Here is a 25,745-nt window from a genome sequence, read left to right on the forward strand (position 1 = left end):
GGATGACACAGTGAAAAGAATCAGAGAGTGGTCAGGCAGATGGGAAGAGAACCAGGAGAGAAGTGTTGTGGAAGTCAAAGGAGAAGAGAGTATCTGGGGAGGGGTTAGAATGTGAGTTGAAATTTTCTCATCAATAAAATGGGGATTATACTTGTATTATTTGCTTCACAAGACTGTTAAGAAGAAAACTGCTTTACAAACCCTGGGTAGGCAGCATGGTATATGGGGAAAAATACTGTCTGTAGTGTCAGAGTCTGTGGCTTCAAATTCTGCTACTTCCTGCCTATGTGCCCTTGGGCAAGTCACTTAACCTTCCTAAGCCTCAGTATCCTTATTTATAGAATAAGGATGTTGGACTTGATGGTCCCTGTGATCCCTTCCACTTCTAAAATTTTAATCTTATGTTACATAATATAATTTATTATTATTATTTTTTACTGCCCATAATCCTTGCATCAACATGTTGGCTTTACAAAAGAAAAAAATAACAACCTACAAACACATGAGCATCTGGCTGTCTTAAAGATAAGATTTTATTTAACACTTTTATACACAATTTAATCTAAGAGTACTTGGCTCACAAATTCAGGCATACTTGCGGCTGTATCTTCCAGATGGAATTTTCCATTCTTCATCTTAGATACATTTGTCTTCCTTTGGGGAAAGTCTGATCAAATCCCAGCACACAACTGAGTTTTGTGTCCTATAATTGGAAAGGTATACATTTTAACTTAGTATCTAAATAATTCTAAATAGATCTAAATAAATTAACTTAGTATCTAAATAAATGAAGAGACTATTTAAAAATCTAAAAGGCTTAAAAATGAAAAGGGTGAATATACCACTAATAAAAATGAAATCAAAGCAATTATTAGGAGTTATTTTGCTTAATTATATGCCATTAAATTGAACAATTTTAAGTGAAATGGAAGAATACTCACAACAGTATAAATTGCCTACATTAACAGAAGAGGAAATAGAATATCTGAATAAATCTATTTTAGAAAAATAAATTGAACAGGCTTCAAAAAAAGAAATTGAATGAGTTTCCTAAGAAAAAAGTATCAGGACCATACAGATTTATGAGTTCTACCAAACATCTAAAGACCACCTAATTCCAATATTAAATAAATTATTTGGAATAATAGGCAAAGAAGGAGTCCTACCAAATTCCTTTTATGAAACAAATATGGTAATGATAACTAAACCAAGAAGAGAAAAAACAGAGAAAGAAAATCATAGCTCAATTTCACTAATGAATATGGATGTAAAAAATCCTAAATAAAATACTAGTTGGGGGTCTACAATAATATATCACAAAGATTATACATTGTGACAAAGTGGATGCAAGGATGGTTTAATGTAAGGAAAATTATTAGCATAATTGATTATCTCAATAAAAAGTAACAAAATCATATAATTATGTCAATATATACACAAAAAGCTTTGGACAGAATATAATACTTATTCTTATTTAAAACACTTGAGAGCATAGGTATAAATGGATTTTTCCTTAAAATGATAAGAAGCATCTATCTAAAGCTATCAGCAAGCATTATTTGTAATGGGAATAAGTTAAAAGTCTTCTCAATAATATCAGAAGTAAAACAAGGATGCCCATCATCATTAATATTTTTCAATACTGCATTAGAAATGCTAAGCAATAGCAATAAGAAAAAGAAAGTGAAGGAATCGGAATGGGCAATGAGGTAATAAAACTACCTCTCTTTGCAAATGATATTATGATATACTTGGAAAATCCTAGAGATTAAACAAAAAAACTAGTTGAAAGTAGAGGAAAATAATTTTTAACAACGTAGCAGTATACAAAATAAAGCCATATAAATCATTAGCAATTCTATATATCACCAACAAACCCTGCAAGAAGAGATAGTAAGAGATACTTCATTTAAAATAACCATAGAGAGCATAAAATACATGGGAAAATACCTGCTAAGATAAACCCAGGAACTACACGAATGTAATTATAAAACAAAGTCAGATTTAAATAATTGGAGAAGTATTAATTGTTCATGGGTGGGCAGAGCCAATATCATAAAATGATAATTCTACCTAAACTAATCTACTTATTCAATGCTATCCCAATCAAAATACCAAAAAATATTTTTACTGAGCTAGAAAAAAACACAAACAAAATTCATTTGGAAGAACGGTCAAGAATATCAAAGGAATTAATAAAAAAAATTCTAAAGGAAGGAAGTCTAGCAGTGCCAGATCTTAAGCTGATAAGGTGGTAATTATCAAAACTATCTGGTACTGGCTAAGACACAGGAAGGTATATCAGTGGAATAGAGTAGATGTGCAATACACAGTAGCAAATGATTATAGGAACTTTGTGTTTGACAAATGTAAAGATTTAAGCTTTTGGGATAGTAAGTCACTATTTGGTAAAAAATGTTGGGAAAACTAGAAAGCAGTCTAGCAGAAACTAGATATAGACCAATATTTTATACCATTTACCAAAATAAGGTCAAAATGGATAGATGACCTAGATATAAAGGGAGATAATCATAAGTAAATTAGAAAAACATAGACCATGTTACCTATCAGACTTATGTGGACAGGAGAAGAATTTATGAATAAACAAGTGATAGAGACCATCATGAGATGTAAATGTATATGTAAAATGTGTATGTAATATGTAATATGTAAAATGGATAATTTTGATTATATTAAATTAAAAAAAATTTTGTATAAATAAAACTAGTTTAGCCAAGATTAGAAGGAAAGCAGAAAATTAGAGGAAAAATTTTATAGACACTTTCTTGGGTAAAGGTTTCATATCTCAGACACATAGAGAACTTTTTTCAAATCTGTAAGAATATGAGTCATTCCTCAATTGATTAATGGCCAAAAGATATGAGCAGTCAGTTTTTGCATGAAGAAATCAAAACTGTATATAGTCATATAAAATGCTCTAAATCATTTTTGGTTAGAGAAATACATTAAAACAACTGAGATATGTCATACCTATCAGATTGGCTAAAATGATAAAAAGGGAAAATTACAAATGTTGGAGGGACTGTGAACTGATTTAACCATTTTGGAAAGCAATCTGGAATTACATAATTAAATTGCTTATACTGTTTGACCTAGCAATATCACTATTAGGTCTGTTTTCCAAGGTGTTCAGGGAAAAAGGAAAAGAACCTATATGTTCTAAAACAAAGCTTCTTAAACTGTGGGTTGTGACCCCATATGGGGCTGTGTAACCGAATGTGGGAGTCACAAAAAATTTGGCAACAGTAAAAGGCTATATATACCTATTTTATATACTTATATACCTGGGGTCATGTGAAAATTTCTTGGAGAAAAAGGGGTGGTGAGTGGAAAAAGTTTAAGAAGTCCTGTTTTAAAATATTTATAGCAGCTATCTTTGTGACAGCAAAGAATTGGAAATTGAGGGGATGTCCATGAACTGGGGAATGAATAAACAAGTTATGGTACATAATTGTTATGGAATACTATTGCACTGTAAGAAATGATGAGCAGGTTGATTGTTTTTTGTTTTGTTTTTTAGTGAGGCAATTGGGGTTAAGTGACTTGCCCAGGGTCACACGGCTAGTAAGTGTTAAGTGTCTGAGGCCGGATTTGTACTCCTGACTCCAGGGCCAGTGCTCTATCCACTACGCCACCTAGCTGCCCCAAGCAGGTTGACTGTTAGAAAAACATGGCGAGACTTGCATAAAACAATGAGTAAAATGAACAGAACCAAGAGAATATTGGATACAGTGACAGCAATAGTGTTGTAAACAATCAAGATATTCTGAATAGTATAAATATTCAAATCATCTACAAAGGACCTATGAAAATCCTATTCACTTTTAGGGAACGAACTGATAAAAGTATGCATAGTATGGCTTTACATACACACATATAAACATACAAACTATTTAAAAATATATATTTATATAATATATACATACAAACACACATACATGTCAAATGTGGGACTTCTTTAGTGTGGGATGGAGAGGGTAGGAAGGAGACAGCTTTGAACTTGAAATGTAACAAAAAATAAATGCAATTTAATTTTTTTAAATGTTACTAAAAAGACTAAAAACATTTAAGCTTACAGTCTAGAGTTGTGAGTTACTTTTGCAAATGAGTTTTCTCCTCTTATGGTCTTCTCTGCCCAGGTGTGCCCACCCTTCACCATAGACATTAAGTACATAGGTGAGAGAGTATTATCTTGGTTTAATATGAGTATTGTGACATATTTATCGTTTATGCCTTTCCTTTAACATATTAGTAGCTTTAATATTACTTTTTTGTCTTATTATTAAATAAATGGTTTTAAGAAAAGATATAAAAATACACCAGGATATGTATTTATATATACATAGCAAATACAAATACAACAATTAGGCAGTTCTTGACCAATGACAACAGAAATATGAGCTTTCAGTCCTGACTATGCTGCTCCATACCTCCCTCTGTGCCCTCACAGACTACTCTTCCCAGAACATATCCCTTAGTATTTTTTTAAAAATTTGTTTGTTTGTTTGGCGGGGCAATGAGGGTTAAGTGACTTGCCCAGGGTCACACAGCTAACAAGTGTCAAGTATCTGATGCTGGATTTGAACTTAGGTCCTCCTGAATCCAGGGCCAATGCTTTATCCACTGCACCACCTAGATGTCCCAGTATTTTTTTAATAGTTCAGTATTTTATTATTTTCCAGTTATATGAGGATAGTTTTCAGCATTTGTTTTCATAGGATTATTAGTTCAAATTTCTCTCCCACCCTCCTTTTCCTCCCTCCTCCCCAAGACAGAAAGCAATCTAATATAGGTTATATATGTGCAATCACATTAAACGTATTTCTGCATTAGTCATATTATGAAAGAAGAATCAGAGCACAAGGGAAAAAACTCAAAAAAGGAGGAAATTTAAAAAAAAACAGCCCCAAAATAGAAACAGCATAGTTCAATCTGCATTCATAATTCACAGTTCTTTTTTATGGATATTGAGAACATTTTCTATCATGAAATTCTTTGAAATTGTTTTGTACCATTGCATTGCTAAAAAGAGCCAAGTCTATTACCATTGTTCATCACACAATGTTGCTGTCACTGTGTACTATGTTCTCCTGGTTCTGCTCCTCAGTCAGCATCAGTTCATGTAAGTCCTTCCAAGTTTCTCTGACTCCTGCTCATCATTACTTTTCACATTGTGTCCTAACTTTTCTTCCTCCCTCCCTCTTCAACCCTCCCTATGAAATCCAGCAATTCAATATGTCATATATGTGCAGTTATGTAAAACATCTTCTCATTAGTCAGGTTGTGAAAGAAAATAGACAAAATACCTTTAGAAAGAGGAGCTAACAAATAAAATTATACTTCAATCTGTATTCAGATACCATCAGTTCTTCCTCTGTTGATGGTTTGCATTTTTCATATGTCCTTCTGATATCATCCTGCTCATTTCTTTTACAGTTACTATTGCTAACTGTATTATCCTCCATCTTATTCCTTCCCCTTGATATTTACTCTATTTTCTATCTTCCTTCACCCTATCTCTCCTTGAAAGTGTTTTGCTTCTTACTGCTCCCTACCCCAATATATCTTTCCTTCCTTTGCCTCTCCCCCCCCCATCTCCTTCCCCTCCCACTTTCCCTCAGAGCACAATATATTACTATGCCTATTTTAGTGTGTGTTATTCCCTCTTTGAGCCAATTCTGATGAAAGTAAGGTTCACTCACTCCCCTGTTCCTTCTCCATCTTCCCCTCCACTCCATAAGCTTTTTCTTGTTTCTTTTATGTGAGCTATTTTCCCCCAGTCCACCTCTCCCTTTCCCTTTCTTCCAGTGCATTCCTCTTACCCCTTAACTTTATTTTGAAGATGTCATCATGGGTTTTGCTGGGTACGTGACTCTTGGCTGTAGTCCCAGTTCCTTTGCCCTCTGGAATATCATATTCCATACCCTCTGATCCTTTCGTGTAGATGCTGCTAGATCTTGTGTTATCCTTACTATAGCTCCATAGTATTTGAATTCCTTTTTTTTTCTAGCTGCTTACAATATTTTCTCCTTGACCTGGGATCTCCAGAATTTGACTATAATATTCCTGGAAGTTTGGGATCTCTTTCAGGAGGTGATCAGTGGGTTCTTTGAATTTCTATTTTACCTTCTGCTTCTAGAATATCAGGACAATTTTCCCTGATAATTTCTTGGAAGATGATGTCTAAATTCTTATTGTGTCCATGGTTTTCAGGTAGTCCAATGATTTTCAAATTATCTCTCCTGGATCTATTTTCCAGGTCAGCTGTTTTTTTTTTTTAATTATTATTCATTTGGATTTGTTTTACTAGGTCTTGGTTTCTAACAAAGTCACTAGCTTCTATTTGTTCAATCCTAATTCTTAGGCAATTATTTTCTTCAGAGAGCTTTTCTAACTCCTTTCCCATTTGACTTTTCAAGCTATTGACTTTTCTCATGACTCTCCTGCATCACTCTCATTTCTCTTTCAATTCTTTCCTCCATTTCTCTAAATCTTCCTTCTATCTCTTCTACTTTCTCTTCAAAGTCCCTTTCAAGCACTTCCATGGCCTGAGACCAATTCACATTTTTCTTGGAAGTTTTGGATGTTGGAGCTTTGACTTTGTTATTATCTTCTTCTGAGGATGTATTCTGGTCTATCTTTCCCACAAAGAAGCTTTCTATTGTCCACTGCTTTCTCTGCTTACTCATCTCAACCTGGAAGCAGATGCCTGATTGAAATCTGATTCTCTATGGTCTGAAGTTTGGTGTGCCTGTGCCCCTCCCACCCTGGGCTGGCACCACTCAGTTTGGCCCACTGGTTCAGAACTAAGGCACTTCCCCCCCAACTCCAGCAGAGATTACAGTCACTTCACCCTGGCCAACTGCTGAACCCCCTCACTAGTCCATGAGCTGAGCCTCAGAAAAAGCCGCTGGTGCCAAAGACTCTGAGAAGCTGGAGGCATGGTCTATTCCTGGCTGGGTTCAGACAGCTCCTCTCTCAGTCCAATCAGCACGTGATCCCAGTTGCTGTCTTTGGCTGGAAAATAGTCTCACTCTGTTCTTATGTGAGTTAGGCTGTTCCAGGGCTTGTTTTATGGCATTATTTTGGAGTGAGTGGATGGGTTTATTGGAAGCTTGTGGGAGTCATAGCCTCTCCTCTGCCATCTTGGCTCCATCCCCAAAATCCATGTCCCTTAGTATTAACCCTTTAGTTGTTCTAAAAGAGTACCTTTAGGAGGTATGGGTGAAAAATACCTTAGAGTTCTTAAAAAGTGGCACATTGGCAAAATGCAAAGACCATTAAACTTCAGCTCTCTTCCACTTCACTTGGGTCACTTTGGGCAAAATACCCTTCCCTCTTCTATTTTTGTGGCTTTAACAGTGAGATTATATTTTCTCCCTCTCTTCCTGGGGATTTTGTGAAGACCAAGGCTGTGTATATTTTTTAAAATTAAAAAAAATTTTTTTTGTGGGGCAATGGGGGTAAAGTAAATTGCCCAGGGTCACACACCTAGTACGTGTCAAGTGTCTGAGGCTGTATTTGAACTCAGGTCCTCCTGAATCCAGAGCTGGTGCTTTATCCACTGTGCCACCTAGCTGCTCCAAGGCTGTGTATCTTTAAGGCATTCTCATGCTTCCACCTCCTCCATAATGGAGACAGCTTCAGTTCCTGATTAGTTCCTGAACAATAGCATCATGGGCCTTTAATGAACACTTTGTTTTGATAAGGCTTTACCTAAGCAGACTTTTCCTGGGCTAATCAGGCACTATTTTGCTTCAGCATTCTAAAGGTTCTAAGGCCTTAGGTAAATTGTTCTGGAAGCAGAGGAGTAAGAAGCATTCCCCCTCTCCTCTCTTAGAACTAGACAGCATTAGCCTAGAGTCTATGAACCCTTCTAGTTAAGTTTCTTCTGATTCTAAAAGACTGGCACTTGCTCTTTATGTAACATAGGCTATTGAGTAGGGAGTTCCATCTGTTGCTAGCTTGGTCCCCGAATTCTTTGGGACTTATTCCACAAATGCTAGGGGAGTTCTAAGGCCTTGCCTAGAAGTTTTAACCTTTCAACCCAGCATCTCTAGAGAAATAATGGGAACAGTATGGGCACTGAGCAGAGTCCTTTTAATTCTAGTTGGCCATGCTGGACTGAAAAGGGGATTGGAGTAAGGAATGTATAAATCAGTAATTTTGGTCCTTTGAGGTCCCTATGCCCTTGGGGCTGGAAATTCACAAATACTCCAACCACAATATAAGCAGGCTTTCCTTGATTCTTAATTTCCCTTTGGTGGGGGCACAGAAAGACATTTATAACTAAGATTGGAGCCACCATTTAGCGCTACTTAAAAACATAAGTGACCCCTTCCTCAGGAGCCAGTTGGTTCCATGTGCTTCTGGTTGACTTCAGGACTTACAAAAGCTATTTGTGTTCTGTTGACTAACTGGGATTGTGTATGTTATGTGTTCAGAAAACAGATGGTGGAAGTTTTCAATGAGTGATAATTTGATTGCAGGACAGCTAGAGTTTCAGTCCTTCACAGATGAGGAGTCAGGAGTGTACTCACAGTCATGTCACAATAGGGAAGTCATTACAGATGGAGGGAACATGAAAATTACAGGCCCCTTCTCTGTGGTAATGGGGGATGGAGATGCAGCAACTCATTTCTTTAGTCCAGAATCTATTATACTTGCATATTTATAGAAAAACCACTAATCCCCTGATTTTATAAATCAATTTCTTCTCTGGCTTATCCCTTTTCTTTCTCTGTTATTTTGAGGTTTTATTTCTTTTCCTTTTTTTTTAAATCATAAAAGTATTTTATTATTTTCCAGTTACATGTAAAGATAGTTTTTTTTTTTAATTTTTTTTTTATTTTAGTGAGGCAATTGGGGTTAAGTGACTTGCCCAGGGTCACACAGCTAGTTAAGTGTTAAGTGTCTGAGGCCGGATTTGAACTCAGGTACTCCTGACTCCAGGGCCGGTGCTCTATCCACTGCGCCATCTAGCTGCCCCTACAGATAGTTTTCAACATTTGTTTTTATAAGATTTCTAGTTTCAAATTTTTCTCCCTCTCTCTCTTCCCTCCCCCCTCCCCACGACAGCAAACAATATGATATTGTTTACATATGTACAATCACATCAAACATATTTCTGCATTAGTCAAGCTGTGAAAGAAGAATAAGACAGAAGGGTTTTATTTCAACTTGGGAAATTCTGAAGGCTGAAATATTCTGGTCATAAGGGCAGATGCTACAGAGGGCTGAAGTATCATAAGTACTAGTGTAATCTGCGCAGGCACACACACACACACACACACACACACACACACACACACACTCTTATGGGTACAAAGAAGCCTAGAGAAGAAGCGATAAGATTTTCACTCAGTAGCTCTTCAGTGGCTGGGCATGATGGAGGAGCTCCATGGCACCACTGAGGCTCATGGAGAAGTCTTTACCTTCTACAGCTGCCTGGCAGGGGGAAGGAGCCTCAGAGGCTCTCTGTTCAGGGTGTCTAGTCTGTGAAAGTCTATCTTTCCTCATCTTCTCAAGCTGGTTCTTATGGGAGAACTTATGGGCCCTCACCTTCAGGGTGTTTTAGCCCTCAGAGAACAAGATCTAATCTGTCCTTCAGGTAATTCAATTTATGAACATTATGTTGTGGGACAGGGACCCCCCCAAGGAATTCTGAAACTTTCTCAAGGGAAAAGCAGCTCTGCCTCCTGCCTCAGGAATGCAGTGGGGCAGAGCACAAAGACCCTGGTCTGTGATAGATTGATATGGATGGGTGCTTTTCAAGCTCCAGTTGTTCTGCCTCTCCCAGTTACTTTGTTTGTAAACATACAAAAAGACCAACTCTTCTGTTACTTAGGGAGACAGTTTCCATAATAACTCTGTCTCCTGGTCATATTTTCCTCTCTCCTAATAAATATCTTTTTATTTTACAAGATTTGCTATGAGCCTCCAATTCTTTGGGTGAGTTACCCTTTCCATTTTTCCCCCATCCTAGTTGAAAGTCACCCCAACAATTATACATTAGCATATATAGAGTAAAGCCTATCTCTGTACTTACTATGAATAAACATTAAATAACAGATGATGGCTATTCTTATCACTGGGCATCTTCAGAAAGCTGCTGTAAATGGGCAAAATTCATGAAGACTTGCTCCAGGGAGATTTGACTGATGGAGTAGTCATCCAGTTCATATTGATCTTTGTTTTTCTCCAAGATACCAAACACCTTTGAGGCAACAGACAGTAATGTTAATAAAGTTTTCTGGGGGCAGGGTAGGAAAAACTCAGTTTTTAGTTCCTAAATATGTCAGGTGACAAAAGTTAAGGGACTGGAAAAGAAGGAGCCTTGGAAAAGGAAAGACCTTTTTGTGCCATTGCTGAATACAAAATGAAAATAATAGCCCTAGAACACTTTGATGTGGAAGGCAGCAGAAATGAAAAGTCTTGCAGAAGTTCTGTACCTTGGCCCATTGCAGCTTCCAGGCTAGTAAAGTCCTTCAGGTAATACATCTACTAAGCATGGTATTCACAAGTCTGTGCTTGGTATATAAGGCATTTAAATTAGTTTGGGAGAATTAGGGATAAGAAATATTGGCCAGTGTTGCCATGGGAAGTGCTGGAGAAGTGTAGAGAGAAGTAATGTAGAAGAGGATAAGAGGGAGGAAGATTTTCACCCAAGAAAAGCAAAGGGCTCCCTATGGGGCAGACTGTCACATTTCCAGATGTCTGGGTGGAATACTGGATCATGTGCTCTCTTCTCTCTTCTTGTACTCTTACTTAGAAGCAGAGTTAGGGTGGTTGGCATCTGTCCAGTCCGGACTCCTTACTTACCTTTGCCCAGCTGAGGTCCTTGCTAGGTACGTGATAGTGAACCATCCCATGGTGCTCATCCTTTAGGACACTGCCTGACAAGGAGGAAGAGATGTTGCCTGTGAGGGCTGGGGTATGGGGAAGGCCATTCCTTGGCAGATTTATTTTTCAATCTAGTTTAATAGTGACAAACACAACTGATTAAGAACTATCAGATCCTCACCTCTTCTCCATTCCCAGGCCAATGAATTGCTTGGGGCTGACCAGACTTTGTCAATTCTAGACTCTTTTTTTTTGTAGATCTCCCAAACTCTCTCCTCCAGAGATTTCCAAAGCTTGCTTTATGTACTTTTCCTTGTTATATAAAACAGCTTACCTTATGAAACTGTGATAAACTTACTTTCCCCAAGGGCAGTCTTATTGGCTCTCTCTGTTTTGGTACTCCATATAAACCTTATCCCCAGTTCCCATCTTTAGACATTCTTAGCATCATCTATGAAATGTCTCAAGTTATAACTCCTCTACTCTGATTAAAGACCTTGATCCTGTTATATTGTTTTTTAAATTTCAGGTTGACAATAGTTAAAGTCAACTCAATTATTCATGGTACATAAGGGAAGCATAAGTATGGATAATACAAAAGAGCAGATACTTTTTAAAAAGAACACCAATATCTTATTTATCTAGTACTGTTGAGGGTGAGTCATTTCATTTAACTTAATTTTCCATTTGCTGAAGATAACCTTTTAAAAGATAAAACTTAGAACATTTAAACTATTCATTGATGAAAGTTCTTCTAAAGCACACTATACCTTCCTCTCATTAAACAGACTACACTCAATGTAATAATTAGTATTCTTGATGATTCAGGGTCAATATGCACATTTGGTGCTGTGATATATTAAAAAATGTAGTTGTAGACAAAGATGGAGATAAGGATGGATGGGTACCCATCCCAGCAGCAATCTTAGAACATGCTTTCTTTAAGAAGACTCTAATGTTTGTTTATTTTTTGGTCATTTGCCCTCTCTTCTCACAAAAGGTGGTATGAAGCACAGACAATGGTATCATCTCCTGGCTTCTCTTTCTGAAAAATTAATTAGTGACTCGAGGTTCTGGCAGCCTTCTCTCTTCCCAGGTGATTTTTCTGATTCTCTAGAAAGAAAGTCATCTTTACTGTGGATTGTCCTTTGATTTGCTAGCAAGTACCATTCTAAACACTATCTATCCTTTCTGTATCAGTAACACAATGAACTTTATACTCATTCCTATAACACTTAGACTTTTGATGGTGTGTAAAGGACGGTATACTTCATTTTTTAAGGTTATATATGTACAATCACATAAAACATATTTCTGCATTAGTCACGTTGTTAAAGAAGAATCAGAACAAAAGGGAAAAACCTCAAAAAAGAAAAAGAACCCCAAAGTAGAAACAGTATGGTTCAATCTGCATCCATATTCCACAGTTCTTTTTTCTGGATGTGGAGAGCGTTTTCCATCATGAGTCCTTTGGAATTATGTTGGATCATTGTATTGCTGAGAAGAGTTGAGCCTATCATAGTTGATCAACACACAATGTTGTTGATACTGTGTACAATGTTCTCCTGGTTTTGCTTATTTCACTCAGCATCAATTCATGCAAGTCTTTCCAGGTTTTTCTGAAATCTGCCTGCTCATTGTTTCTTACAGTACAATAATAATCCATCACATTCATATACCACACCTTGTTTAGCCATTCCCCAATTGATGGGCATCCCCTCAATTTCCAATTCTTTGCCACTACAAAAAAAGAAGCTATAAATTTTTTTGTACATGTGGGTCCTTTTCCCTTTTTTATGATCTCTTTGGGATACAGATTTAACAGTGGTATTGCTGGGTCAAAGGGTATGAACAGCTTTATAACCCTTTGGACATAGTTCCGAATTGCTCTCCAGAATGACTGGATAAGTTCACAACTCCACTAAAAATGCACCAGTGTTCCAATCTTTCCACAGCTTCTCTAACATTTATTATTTTCTTTTTTTGTAATATAAGCCAATCTGATAGGTGTGAGGTGGTATCTCAGAGTTGTTTTAATTTGCATTTTAGTAATCGATAGTGATTTAGAGTATTTTTTCATATGACAATAGATAGCTTTGATTTCTTCATCTGAAAACTGCCTGTTCATATCCTTTGACCATTTCTCAATTGGGGAATGACTTGCATTCTTACAAATTTGATTTAGTTCCCTATATATTTTATTTTTGTTTGTTTGTTTGCTGGGCAATGAGGGTTAAGTGACTTGCCCAGGGTCACACAGCTAGTAAGTGTCAAGTGTCTGAGGCTGGATTTGAACTCAGGTACTCCTGAATCCAAGGCTGGTGCTCTATCCACTGTGCCACCTAGCTGCCCCAGTTCCCTATATATTTTAGAAAGGAGGCCTTTATCAGAAATACTGGCTATAAAAATTATTTCCCAACTTTCTGCTTCCCTTATAATTTTGGATACATTGCTTCTGTTTGTACAAAATCTTTTTAATTTAAATGTAATCAAAATCATCCATTTTGCATTTCATAATATTCTCTATCTCTTGTTTGGTCATAAATTATTCTCTTCTTCATAGATTTGAGAGGTAAATTATTCCTTCCTCTACTAATTTACCTATGGTATTACCCTTTATGTCTAAATCATGTATCCATTTTGACCTTATTTTGGTATATGGTGTAAGGTGTTGGTCTATTCCTAGTTTCTGCCATACTATCTTCCAGTTCGGTATACTTCATTTCGAAAATTTATGGGAGGCTGTCTTAAATGGAGCTTACTCAAAAGACTACATATTCTTCATTCCCAGAAAAAAGGGATGATGCTTTCATACACAAGATATAGGGTTGCAATTTTCTCTAAGCTCCCCTTGAAGTCCAAATTTGAAAAGAATTCTAGGCACAAGGGACATTAAAAATATGTCTTTAGTTGTTGTAAGACAACTGAAAGTTCTATATAGGGGATTATGATGGATCAATCTTATGTAAAATGTATTCTGTAATAACATTTAGTAAATTCCAAACAACAACCTGAACCATATGTAAATCAGTGAAGTAATATAGATGACAAAAGATGATGACAGGAAGATGACAAAAAATATTTCCAGAAACTAAAGCTGCTTCCTCAGGATGAACTCTATGACTGCCTATGAATAAAAGAACTTATCAATTTGATTAAATTAAAATCAATCCAATCCATTCTAATACAATCCAATCAACACCACAGGGCTATTTAATCAGACAATGCAGAGCTGTTCTAGTTCTCTTTTTGTAGCTGACTCTATTTCCAATTAAAATTCTCATAGTTTTCAGGAGTATGCTCACTCTGTTTCCTGTTTTCTTCCTTTTTTTCCTTCTTGTTTCTCTTGATTCCTCATTATGCGGCTTCTTTTCCTTTTCAGCTTTTGTTTCAGATAGCTTGTTTTTCCTCACCTGTGCCCACCAATAAACACTTTAATCCTTCTGGTTGGTGAGATGACCAACCATAATGGATGTTCATTTCCTCTCAGCTATTTTTGTCTTACTCATTGCTCAGGGGCTGATCCTCTGCTGACTAAGATGTTTTAAAAAGTAATTACTAGCATTCCTTTGTCTTGTTAGTAGTCAGAGATGGGTACAGAAATCAGAGGGAATGTTAGGTATAGTTTCACATGGTTGAGGTTACCAGAAGGTTGACTTCAAGAGAAATGAGGAATCATAATATGTCTTTTTGCTTTGGAGAAGACATTGTGTGATTACCTCTTTGGGAAAAGATTTATGTTACCAATGATGCTTAGCTTCTGCTTGTTGTGTGCTTTGCTAGCATGCTACCTGGTTAGCCAGAAAAGGCAGAAAGGGTATATTTGGTGGCAGATGAAACTAACTGAAGATGAACAGCACTTGGATAAGTGAAAAGTATTAAGAATACAAAAACATCAATATAATTAAAAGGCTCTAGTTATATTCATTATGGACAGGGAAAATGCACAAAGGAGACAGTTACTAAAGTGGGTCCCGTTAGAGCCTCACACATCCTCTTCTTTTTCACAAAAGTCCCAGGAACATGGCCAATTAAGGGATTGGATAGAGAAGGTCTGTGCTTCTTGAGGCCCAAACTACTTTACCTGGGAGTGTCTCTTCAACGAACATCTTGAATGCCTGCAGCTTTTGGCTGCTACTTTTGACCTTGGCCAGCAGAGTGTATCCACTCCCAAACTTGCTTTTGAGGTGCTGTGGACTGCCTATGCATTTGAACTGCCCATTCACCATGATGGACAGCCTGGTGCATAAAGCCTCACACTCTTCCATGCTGGAGAGACAAAAGGCCAAGAGGAAGAAGCACTGAGACATCCCCTGCAGAACAAGGGCTGTGTGCCAGACAGAGCCAAGACTCTGTGTTCTATCTCTTCAGAGGGCAGGCCTGGCACTTGGCCTGGATTGGTAGATGGTGATACAGGAAGAATCAAAAGCACTTGACAAAGGAGCAAATGCCTAAATTAAAGTGCTTCTTCTCTGTTCTCCCTCCCTTTCCAGCACCAATTCCCCATACCATTTCAGAGCACATGACTTAATAGAAAAAGTGTGCTTGATATTAGAGGAGCCCAAGATTTCCCTGCTCTGCCCCAAATTTTTCCATGTCTAACAACTCAACTTCCCTCCCTATAAATCATGAAGCTCAAAAATACAAATAAGGACAATGATTCATGTTCACAGCCCTGTAGATCCCCATTACAGTTTTTTCCCCACCCTCCAAAGAACTGAACAAAGCATGGGTCCTACCTATGAGAGGTAATGACAATGGCTTGTCCAGACTCACGACTCCGTGTTACTGTATCCCAGAGCAGGCGTCGGGCTACAGGGTCCATGCCTGTGGATGGTTCATCCAGGAAGACAACTGAGGGATCTCCGATCAGGGCAATACCAGTGCTCAATTTACGCTTGTTACCACCACTTTGTGGAAAGGGAGACAGAGGAGGAAGGAGATAGCTATTATCTATATAGAAGCATTAATTTCCAGCTTCCATAATAAAACAAAGAAGAGGCATATAAGGCAAATCTCTAAGGATCACATCTGGGACTCTGAAAATGGCAAACCATGAACTCATAGCTCCTTACACAGTAAGCCTATATTAACTACAATAAAATTAAGAGTCATTGAACATTGAAAAGTCAAAGCAAGCATAACCTCATAGAGATGAACTGGGGAATGGGACTGAGAGAGTAACGCAGTAACACAGTAGATAGAATGCTTGACATAGAAGTCAAGAGATCTGATTTTGAATCTTGTCTCAGATATTTACTGTGTGACTATGGGCAAGTCATTAACCTCTTTCAATCTCAGTTTCCTCATCTGAAAATTTTGAGGCCCTTACTTAATGGCCTCTAAAGTCACTAATAGCTTTAAATATATGATCCTACAATAGATTAAAGTTGTTGGAGAAGGGTAAATATCACTACGAATAAAAGAAAGTCCTTGACAATGTTCTACATCAAAGACTTAAAAAAACAGCAACTAAAAAAAACCCAAAACCACTATTTTGTGATGTTAGGAAACAAGTTATCCATGATAGGGATAAATGGACAAATGTCTTTTTTTTTTCAGGGCAATGGGAGTTAAGTGACTTGCCCAGTGTCACACAGCTAGTAAGTATCAAGTCTGAGGCCAGATTTGAACTCAGGTACTCTTGAATCCAGGGCCAGTGCTTTATCTACTGCTCTACCTAGATGCCCCTGACAAATGTCTTAATGGAGTGGTATAAACATTAGGATTCCTTAAAGATTGTTGCTGGAATCTGTCTTACATTTAACAAATAATTTGTAACACAAGCCATATGGCCCAATGCTTAAATTGTAGATGATTCTGTTTCTTTGGAGTAAACAAAGATCTCATAAGGATTTCTGAGTTTGAAGAAAAGTGACAACTACTCTGAGATTGTGAAACAATAACAGGGAGCTTGGCAGATAACCCAGAATGTTGGGGGTTTCTGGGAGGCAACTGGGGTTGACTTGCCCAGGGTGTCTGAGGCTGGTTTTGAAGTCAGGTCCTCCTGACTTAAGGGCTGGTGCTCTATTCACTGCACTACCCAGCTGCCCCCAGAATGTCTTTTGATGTTGGATGGTATGGTATGCATTATGTGTGAGGAGTCATCATCCTTATGGGTCAAACTTGAAAATTCCAGACTTGATATGCTTTTTTGGCTATAATCATAAAGATGATTAGACACAAAAACCAGAACTCTATACTATCTTTTTGTAAGGATAAAGGAGACATAGATTTGTTTGTATGAAGCATGGACGAAGCTAGTATGCAGGGAAGACTGAAGATTAGAAAGTGGGGATGATAATGGGAGGTAATCTGATTGAGAAGATGAGAGGGTATGAAATCACTGAAGAAGGCCTTGGCAAGAAAAGTCACCTATTCATCAGAGAGTAGAATGGAGGAAGAAATAGTGGGAGATAATATAGGAGAGATGTGAGATAGTTAAAAGAGGGAGCTCTTGGCAAATGGCTTCAATTATTCCTGTAAAGTTGAGGCAAGGTCTTCTGCTGGGAGAGGGAAAGGAGGGGTGATATGGGATAGAGAATTGATTAGGGAAAAGTAGGATTGTTTTGCTACAGTGATGGTGTAGTTGAGATTAGATAGCATAATATCATGGTGAACCCAGTCATCAGTTTTTCCAGCTACCTTGAGCATCACCTGGGGAGGAAGGAGCAAAGGAAGTAGGCAGTGGGAGTCATCCAGGGTTGAGGTTTTGTGAGATACAATCATCAACAGGACAAGGGAGTAAAGGATTCAAGAGCAGAGGATAGCATAGAGTTGATCTGCTTCACCAAGTGGTTGATATTGAGGCTGGGGAAGGGACAATGGCCTCAGAAAGTACCGAGGGTAGAGAGATTGGAGGCTATAGTAAGGATGAAGAATAGGGTTGGGGTAATAAGGCAGGGGGGGAAATGGAATGATTAAAGGGAGAAAAGACCTTTGCTTTTGTGTTTAGGCCAAGGAGATTGCTTCAAAGAGTGATCAAAGGTGGTAGAATCTGTGAATTGGACTGACCCAAATAATTATGGAATTAGGTATATGACCTAAAGCTATGGTTGTCTTGTTGAAGTATGTCTAGTAAGAAAAACTGCCCAATTACTTAGAGTTGATGTAGTTGTTCATGTACATAAATAAAAAGATAAGGACAGAAAGGTTGTTTGGAGGCAACAAAGGTTGGCCTCAAGTATGGGCCATGGAAATCAAAGGAGAGGTCAATTCAGATCAACTAGAACTCACCGTAGAAGCTTGCATCAAAGCTGTTGAAAGGTGGACCAGTATGCAGAGCTACTCCATCTGGAGAGTCAAAGGGATGTGGGTTCGGAGGCTGAAGTGGCCTTCATCAGGAAGAGTATTGAGAATGTAGCCAAAGTGGATGACTTATGCTTTACTATAACTCTGGACAAGATAGGCACACGCATGCTGTTATACTTGAGAAAAGATAATACTGCTTTTCCCAGAAGTTTAAATATACAAGAATGACATCTAGAAATTGAAATGAAGGTGATTCCAGACTGCTTAAAAATTTAACCTGGGCACAGTCAAGTTTCCTGGGTCTTTTCTATCTTAAGCTTATAGGACTTAGGTACAACAAAATCAACTCCATAAATATAAAATGGGGTTGGGAAGTGGTTAGACAGCAGTTATTCTGGAAAAGATAGAAGTTTTAGTGTCCTGTAAACTCAATATGAGATTGTAGTGTTGTATGGCAGCCAAAAAATCCTAATGTGATCTTGGGTTACATTAAGAGGGTTATAATACTGCTGGAGACCTCCTTTCAAAATGACATGGAATCATTCATTCAAAGCTATTCCTTGAGTCTGGCCGTTTAGCTATCTCTAAATCCACCTAAGGATATTTAGTTTATATCTTTCCATTTTTCTCTCAAGAATGGTATGAAAAGCACTTTATTAAATGCTCTTCTGAAATCTGGGTAAATAATATCTATAGTATTTTTATCTATCAATTCAGCCACAATATTGAAAAAGGAAATAAGGCTAGTCTGCCATGACCTGCTCTTGATGAAGCCATGTGGCTCTATGTAACCCTTATTCCTTTATAGATGTTTACCAATCATCCCTTAAATGATCCGATTTATAATTTCCCCAGGAATTAAAGTCAAGTTGGTCTTAAGTTTGCAGACTTCTCTTCCTTTTTTGTTTTAAGAAAGTTGGTCCCAATGTCCTCCAGTCCCTGTGGTAGAACTCTTGCTTTCTACCATAACTCATATATCATTGGTATATTATAACTGTGAAATTCTATTGAGGTTTACTTTTTAAAAGTATATATTACATCTGAAAAGATCATAACAAAATTGCCTTTCTGAACTTCTTTTTGTTTCTTCCATGTATTTAAAAAATGTTTTGTAGATGCTTTATTATATCCCTTATCACTAGAACTCCTCCCTTGAAACAAATATAGGCAAGCAAAACAAATCAATACCTTGGTCAAGTCTGAAAATTAATTTTCCACTTTGCATAACTTGTTCCATTACCTCTCTGCAAAAAGATATGTGTGTGTGTGTGTGTACTTTATTGTTTGTCTTTTTAAGTCATGATTGGTCACAAAAGAAAGAAATCACATGAAATAATAAACCAAGTCCTGATTTGTAATATTTGCTGGTTTCTGAGGTACAAATGCTCACACTGTAAATTTAATAATCAGCTCTCATTAGCCAGTTCAAGTTGGCTCCAGCACACCCCTGACTCCCTGCCCTCAAGGAGATTATATTCTAATGGGGGAAGGCCACATACAAAAGCAAAATCAAAAAGTCCAGAGAAAGAAGGTTCCAATAGAGAAGGGTGGAAAAGAAGTCTATAGTCAGAAGTGGAACAGAAGAGGAATGAAGGAATGAAAATGGCCAATTTTAGCATTTTCCTTGAAATGGAGGTTCTAGGAGGAATTGACCAACCAGAGGAAGGGGCCGCAGAGGTAGAGTGATTTTTCACACAGGAAGAGTGAAGTTCCAGGATGAGAAAGCTGTTTCTAGTAAGTACTTGGGATATAGAAATTTTCTTCTAAGGATTGCTTTATTATAATTTTTATTGAGTTGTGGTTAGTAAAGGATGTGTTTAATATTTCTCTGTTTTTATATTTGATTATGATTTTATTTTTATATGTTATTACAGCAGTTCTTAATCTGGGGTCTGTGAACTTGTTTCAAAGTATCTTAATAACTATATTTCAATGTAATTGATTTCCTTGGTAATCCTATGTGTTTTATGTATTTTAAAACATTCTGAGGGTCGTTCATAGTCTTAATCAGACTGCCAAAGAAGTCTATGACACAATAAAGGTTAAGACCACCTAGTCTGGCACATAGTCAATTGTCATAAAGCTGTGGAAAGCTACTTAGGATGTTCATTTACTAACTCTTCTAAAATTCTGTTCAGGTCAGGTCCTTAATATCTTTCTTATTTATCTTTTTAGATTTGTTGAAGTTGGGGGACAGCCACAAGGAATTCCCCAACAATTATTGTTTTACTGTCAATTTCTCCTTTTTGGTTCATTAGTTTTTCCTATAAGTACTTCGATGTATGCCACTTAATGCTATTATTTCATTATCTATGGTGATTTTATGTATAAGGTAGTTTTCCTGCTTAACTATTTTAACCAAGTCTATTTTGACTTTTGCCTTGTGTGGGATCATGACTGATTTTTTTTGGTTTCACCTGAGACATAATAAATTCCATTTTGGCCTCTCTATCTCTTATTTCATGACTTCCTTTATTTTTTGCAACCACTTGTGGAGTCTGGGTAACCAATTCATTACTTTTTTTTGGTGTTCTACTTGTAATTATTCAAGTTTTCTTTTTCTTGGTTTTTATCTTGTCACTCCTTTAATCTTCGGTAGTTCTACATTATATATTAAGTGTTTTAATTTATCTTCTCATGTTTTCAGCCTCATTTCCTGGATTGGGATTTTGTGTCTGTCTATGTCAGGCTTTTCCCCTTTGGTAATTTTGTATAGGGTTGCTATGCCAAGGTTTTATCTCCTGCTGCTGCAGAACTAAAATGAGATGCTACTATATCAGGATTAGGTCTTTTCTTCAGTGTAGCTCTATATAGGGTCGCTGGGCCCTGGTCCTGTCTTCCTTACTGTGGACCCTTGATGGGAAGCTGCCTAGGGCAATAGCCTGACTTCTTCAGTTTGGGTCTGGGACCTGCAGCTGGAACTAGTCCTTGCTCCCCTTTTGTACCCTCAATAGGGAAGGCTATCTAAACCTCATCCCTATCTTCTGGTGCTGATATCAATTAGGAGTTGGCACTAACCTTAGCCTTCTTGCTGTATCATTTATTGGAAGATCATCAGCTTTAGGCCGGGTATCCTGGTACAGTCCTGGGAAGGATGGAGGAACTCAGTGGTATTTTATTTTATCTTTGTTTCATCTAATATTCATCTTCACTATTCTTGAGTTAGTCCCCAGGGGACTTGGGATTAGATAAAAATTTTTCATAGCTTTGTTAGAAGTCTCTTTCCTATTGGCAATATGCATCTAGGGAAGGGTATGCATATGCATAAAATGTAAAACATTTTACAAAAAAGGAGTACAAAGAGAAAAACATATAAATGAAAGAATCTCTCTACTCATAGACCTCACAACACCGCATGACCTATATCACATTGATCATGTAGACATCTATGAGGCTTTCTAGTATTCTTATCTAAATTTCCTATTTATTGTTGATAAATATGTGAAAGAAGTTGAGTTTTCATTGTTTGTTAAAGTTTTGTAAATCTGGGCTGTTCAAATGAGAATTATAAACTCTTTGTAATATGGCTAGGTCTTTAAAAAAAAAACAAACTTAACCCCCCCCCTCCCCCCGCCCCAAACCATGGATAGGTATGTGGGCTACAAGTTTAGGTCAAACAAGTTCAAACATGCCTGATGGTTGAGATAACAGTTGAAGTGTATTAAAGTAACTTCAGATTGATCAGTGGTATAGGTCATGTAGTGTTGTAACATCTATGAGTAGAGAGATTCTTTCGTTTTTCTCTTTGCATTTCTTTTTTTCCCCATAAAATATATTATGAAGAAAAGACACACACATGCAGTATGTTTTATAAGAAGTGTTTGTGTATTATCATTTTGCTAAAAGACTATCCATTTAAAAATCACTTTACAAAAAAAGGTTGATAGATATCAGAAATGAGAACCATTACTTCTAGGAAGGCACAGAAAGTCACATGATTCCATTAACACCAATAACCTAATTTTGGGAAGTCTATGAACTACTGCTATAATCCGTGAATCTATTGGTGGCTTAAAAGCCATTAAAAGTATTAAAAGCTTTGGATAAATTGTAAGCCTGCCTTATTTACTTGCCATACATTTTTCTTGAATATCTTATACTTAGTTAACATTCAAGTTTCTTATTTCTCAAATCACCTAAAAAACCATGCCAAAAATTGTTTTCAAAAAATCAATTGAATTAAATTAGTATTATTAATGGATCCAATTTAAGTTAAAATATCAAAGTAAAGGAAGTAGAATGGACACTATGTCTTATATGGTTTCACTTGTACTAATGAATGTGATGGGTCATAAAAGTCACTGTATTTTGTGTGGAAAAATTCTTATGAATGGAAGTATGAAGCAGCAAAATACTCCTAGTTCCTCCTGCTTACAATCTAGGAGTCATCCTGGATTTCTCTGTCTCTCACCATACTCTGTATATATTTGTTTTTATGTTGTCTCCCCAATGAGACTATAAACTCCCTGAGGGCAGCAGGTCTGTCTTTTGCCTCTTTTTGTATTCCCAGCACTTAGCAGGCACTTAATAAATGTCTACTGATTGTTTCTGGGATAGTGACCTGGGTCACATGTTTCCATGCTAGTGATGTCAGGGCATCTAAGTTGTGAGAACAGAAAGCAAAAGGTATGGTCAAAAATCCTAAGATTTCTACTGGCCTCTCATCCTGGGGCTACTTAAAGGAAGTAGATAAAAGCAGCAGAAACAAAATTTGAATCTAAGGTTGGTTCATTCTATAGCTGTTAAAGAACTGATTTTATTAGAAAAAGCATAGTAACTGTTGCACAGGAGAAGGGAAGGGAAGGAGAAAGGAATAAGAATTTATACAGTGCTTACTATGTGCCAGGACTGTGCTAAGTGCTTTTAATATATATTATCTTTTTTTTTTTTTTTTTTTTGGTGAGGCAATTGGGGTTAAGTGACTTGCCCAGGGTCACATAGCTAATAAGTGTTAAGTGACTGAGGCCAGATTTGAACTCAGGTCCTCCTGACTCCAGGGTCGGTACTCTATCCACTGCGCCACCTAGCTGCCCCTAATATATATTATCTTATCTGATCCTTGCAACCCTGGGTAGTAGGTGCTGCTAATATCCCCATTTTACAGTTAAGACAAATGAGGCTGAGGTTAAGTGACTTGTCCAGGGTCATATAACTAGTAAGTGCCTGAAACGGCACAGAACTCAGGTTTTCCTGACTCCATACACTGTGCCACTTAGCTGCCTGCTTTCAATAATAAATGTTTGTTGACTGACCAATTAGAAGAGCTAGTGAGCCAGTGAAGCCTATTTTTTAGTGAAGCAAGGTAGCTTCAGGGATTTTTTTCCGGAATGACTATTATGTGTAAGGAAGTATGCTAGGCTATGCAGAACTTTTTGGTCTAGACCCGTAATTTCACTTGTATGGACCACTCCCAGTGTGGAACTCCACTAGTGAATATCAGCAACTTATCTATAACTTATAGTTTTATATAGTTGTATAGGGAACTGAGCAATTAAGTGACTGTCCATGGTTCCACAACTGGGTGGTGCCTGAGGAAGGACTTGGGCCTCGATCATTCTTATCTTAAGGTTGGCTTTCTATCCACCATGCCAAGTTTTCTCTTGTTTAGCAATGCAAATATGGAGGCAAAAATGAAGCAGGAACTGACATTCTACTGTATTAATACAACATGCAAACAGATAATGAAATTTGTTGAGGAACAGAGCACTTAGCAACTGGGGAGAGCAATAAAGGCTTTATGTAGGTGGTACCATTTGAGATGAGCACTGAAAGAAGTTTGGGATTCTAAGAGGTGGAGTTGAAGAGAGTGCATTTGAAGCATGGCATTACAGGACTGTGGAAAGGTATGGGAGTAGAATGGAATGTTGATTTGGGGTAACAACTAACTGGATACTTTGGCTGGGATATGGAGTGTGTGGAGGAGAGTGATATGAAAATATTGGAAAGTTATCTGGGAACCTTATTGTGGGGAGCTTTAAATTCCATGAATTTTATCCTAGAGATAATAGAGAGCCACTGAAAATTTCTGGATAGGGTAGTGATGTGGCTCTATCAACCTGCATCTTATGAATATTATATGGCATCTATGGGGAAAATGCATTAGAGAAGCAAGAGACTGGAAGCTTCAAGGAGAACATTTAGGAGGCTTCTGAAATAGTTCTGGTGAAAGATGGTGGAGATTTGGTCGTATAAGAGATACTGTGGAGACAGAACCAACTTGACTTAGTAATTGATTAACATGAAGATTAAAGTAGAGGAAAGAGTCAAAGATGATACTGAATATGTGAACCTGAATGAGAGACGGGTCAGAGAAACTAAGGGAGAGGAGAATATTCATTTGAAGAGGGTGGTTGACAGTTTCAAAAGTTGCAGAGAGATCAAGTAGACTATGGATTGAAAAAAAGCCATTTGGTTTATTAGTTAAGAGACCATTGATAACTTCAGTTGAGTGGTGTTTGGAAGCTAGATTATAAGGGTTGAGAAGTGAGCAGAAGGTAAGGAAGTATAGGCAATGAATTTAGACTACTTTTTTGGGTTTGGCCATGAAAGTGAGAAGAACTACAGCAGGGTAGCTGGAGGGGATGGCAGGATCATGTAAAGTTTTTTTTCTTTTTTTCTTTTTTAAAGGATGGTAGAGACCTGGAAATATTTGTAGGCAGCAACAAACATGTTAGTAGATAGGGAGATACTGAAGATGAGAGAGAGGGGAGCAATGTTTTAAGGGGCAAGTTTCTGGAGGTGAAAGGAGGAGATGGAATCAAGGGAACAAATAGAGAGGCTGGTCCTCATACATTGGAACAGAAGAGAACATTTTGAGAAATAGAACAGGAGAGGAACAAATTATTAAAAATGCCCTCTACTTATCGGTTTCTGTGTTTCATCGTGGAGGGTGCCTCATAGGACAAATCTTTTTGTGTAGCTCTGTAGGCTAGTTAGGGACCAAGTTCAGATAAGACCAAAGGGTCTAGCAGAATAAAGCTGTGTCATAAGAACAGGAATAACTATAATCTTGATAAGATCTTGCGAGTCATTTGCTCAACAGAGCATTTGCCCGATGCCATGGATCCCTGACAATACTTCAGTACCTGAGTTGAGTCACTTACTATTTAATCCCTAATCCTGGGAATAAGATGCTATCTTGCTAAAAGAAAAGAGTATAGAAGAGAAGATAGGGAATTAGTGTTGCACCTGTAGGTTTTGATGAGTTTGTCTGAGTGGGCCTCTAGAAGCAACCCCTGCAGTACATCCTTCACAAGACTATTAATGCGGTGCTCAGGGATGCCACGAAGCCGGGCATACATGACCAAAGTCTCTCGTCCTGTCATGTGGTCCAGTAAAGCATCAAATTGAGGGCAGTAACCAATTCTTTGTCGTACCTGAAATAACAGCAAAGACCCAGGCAATGGATACAGATTTAACAGTGGCCCTGAATAAGTAAATCTTATCCTATTGTAAAGGGGTAGGTCTAGGAAAGGCAACCCAAAAGGTTTGTAGGGGATGTTCTCCCTAAAAGTTAAACATGGTGTCTGTTTCCTGTGCTTGTTCTCTTACATTGTCTAAAATTCTGAACCTGATGAGACAAAAGACCTGGTGTCCTTTTTGTCTATCTATGCCCTTGCCCAGGACAGTTT

At 37.5% G+C, this 25,745-nt stretch overlaps 1 protein-coding gene across 1 annotated transcript in view; it reads right to left on the bottom strand.

The window, feature by feature from the left end:
• Nucleotides 1-571: 571 nt before the first annotated feature.
• LOC122735047 (phospholipid-transporting ATPase ABCA3-like) overlaps nucleotides 572-25,745 on the bottom strand; it is a 226,913-nt gene continuing 201,739 nt past the window's right edge. Inside the window, exons 29-34 of the mRNA XM_043976297.1 lie at nucleotides 25,303-25,490; nucleotides 15,603-15,773; nucleotides 14,948-15,132; nucleotides 10,843-10,916; nucleotides 10,070-10,237; nucleotides 572-703 (exon numbers count right to left, since the gene is read on the bottom strand). Of these exons, the coding sequence (XP_043832232.1) occupies nucleotides 10,109-10,237; nucleotides 10,843-10,916; nucleotides 14,948-15,132; nucleotides 15,603-15,773; nucleotides 25,303-25,490 (747 nt within the window). The 3' untranslated portion in view covers nucleotides 572-703; nucleotides 10,070-10,108. The remainder of the gene's footprint in view (nucleotides 704-10,069; nucleotides 10,238-10,842; nucleotides 10,917-14,947; nucleotides 15,133-15,602; nucleotides 15,774-25,302; nucleotides 25,491-25,745) is intronic.

Source organism: Dromiciops gliroides, chromosome 1 (genome assembly GCF_019393635.1).
Source record: "Dromiciops gliroides isolate mDroGli1 chromosome 1, mDroGli1.pri, whole genome shotgun sequence".
Lineage (NCBI taxonomy): Eukaryota > Metazoa > Chordata > Mammalia > Microbiotheria > Microbiotheriidae > Dromiciops > Dromiciops gliroides.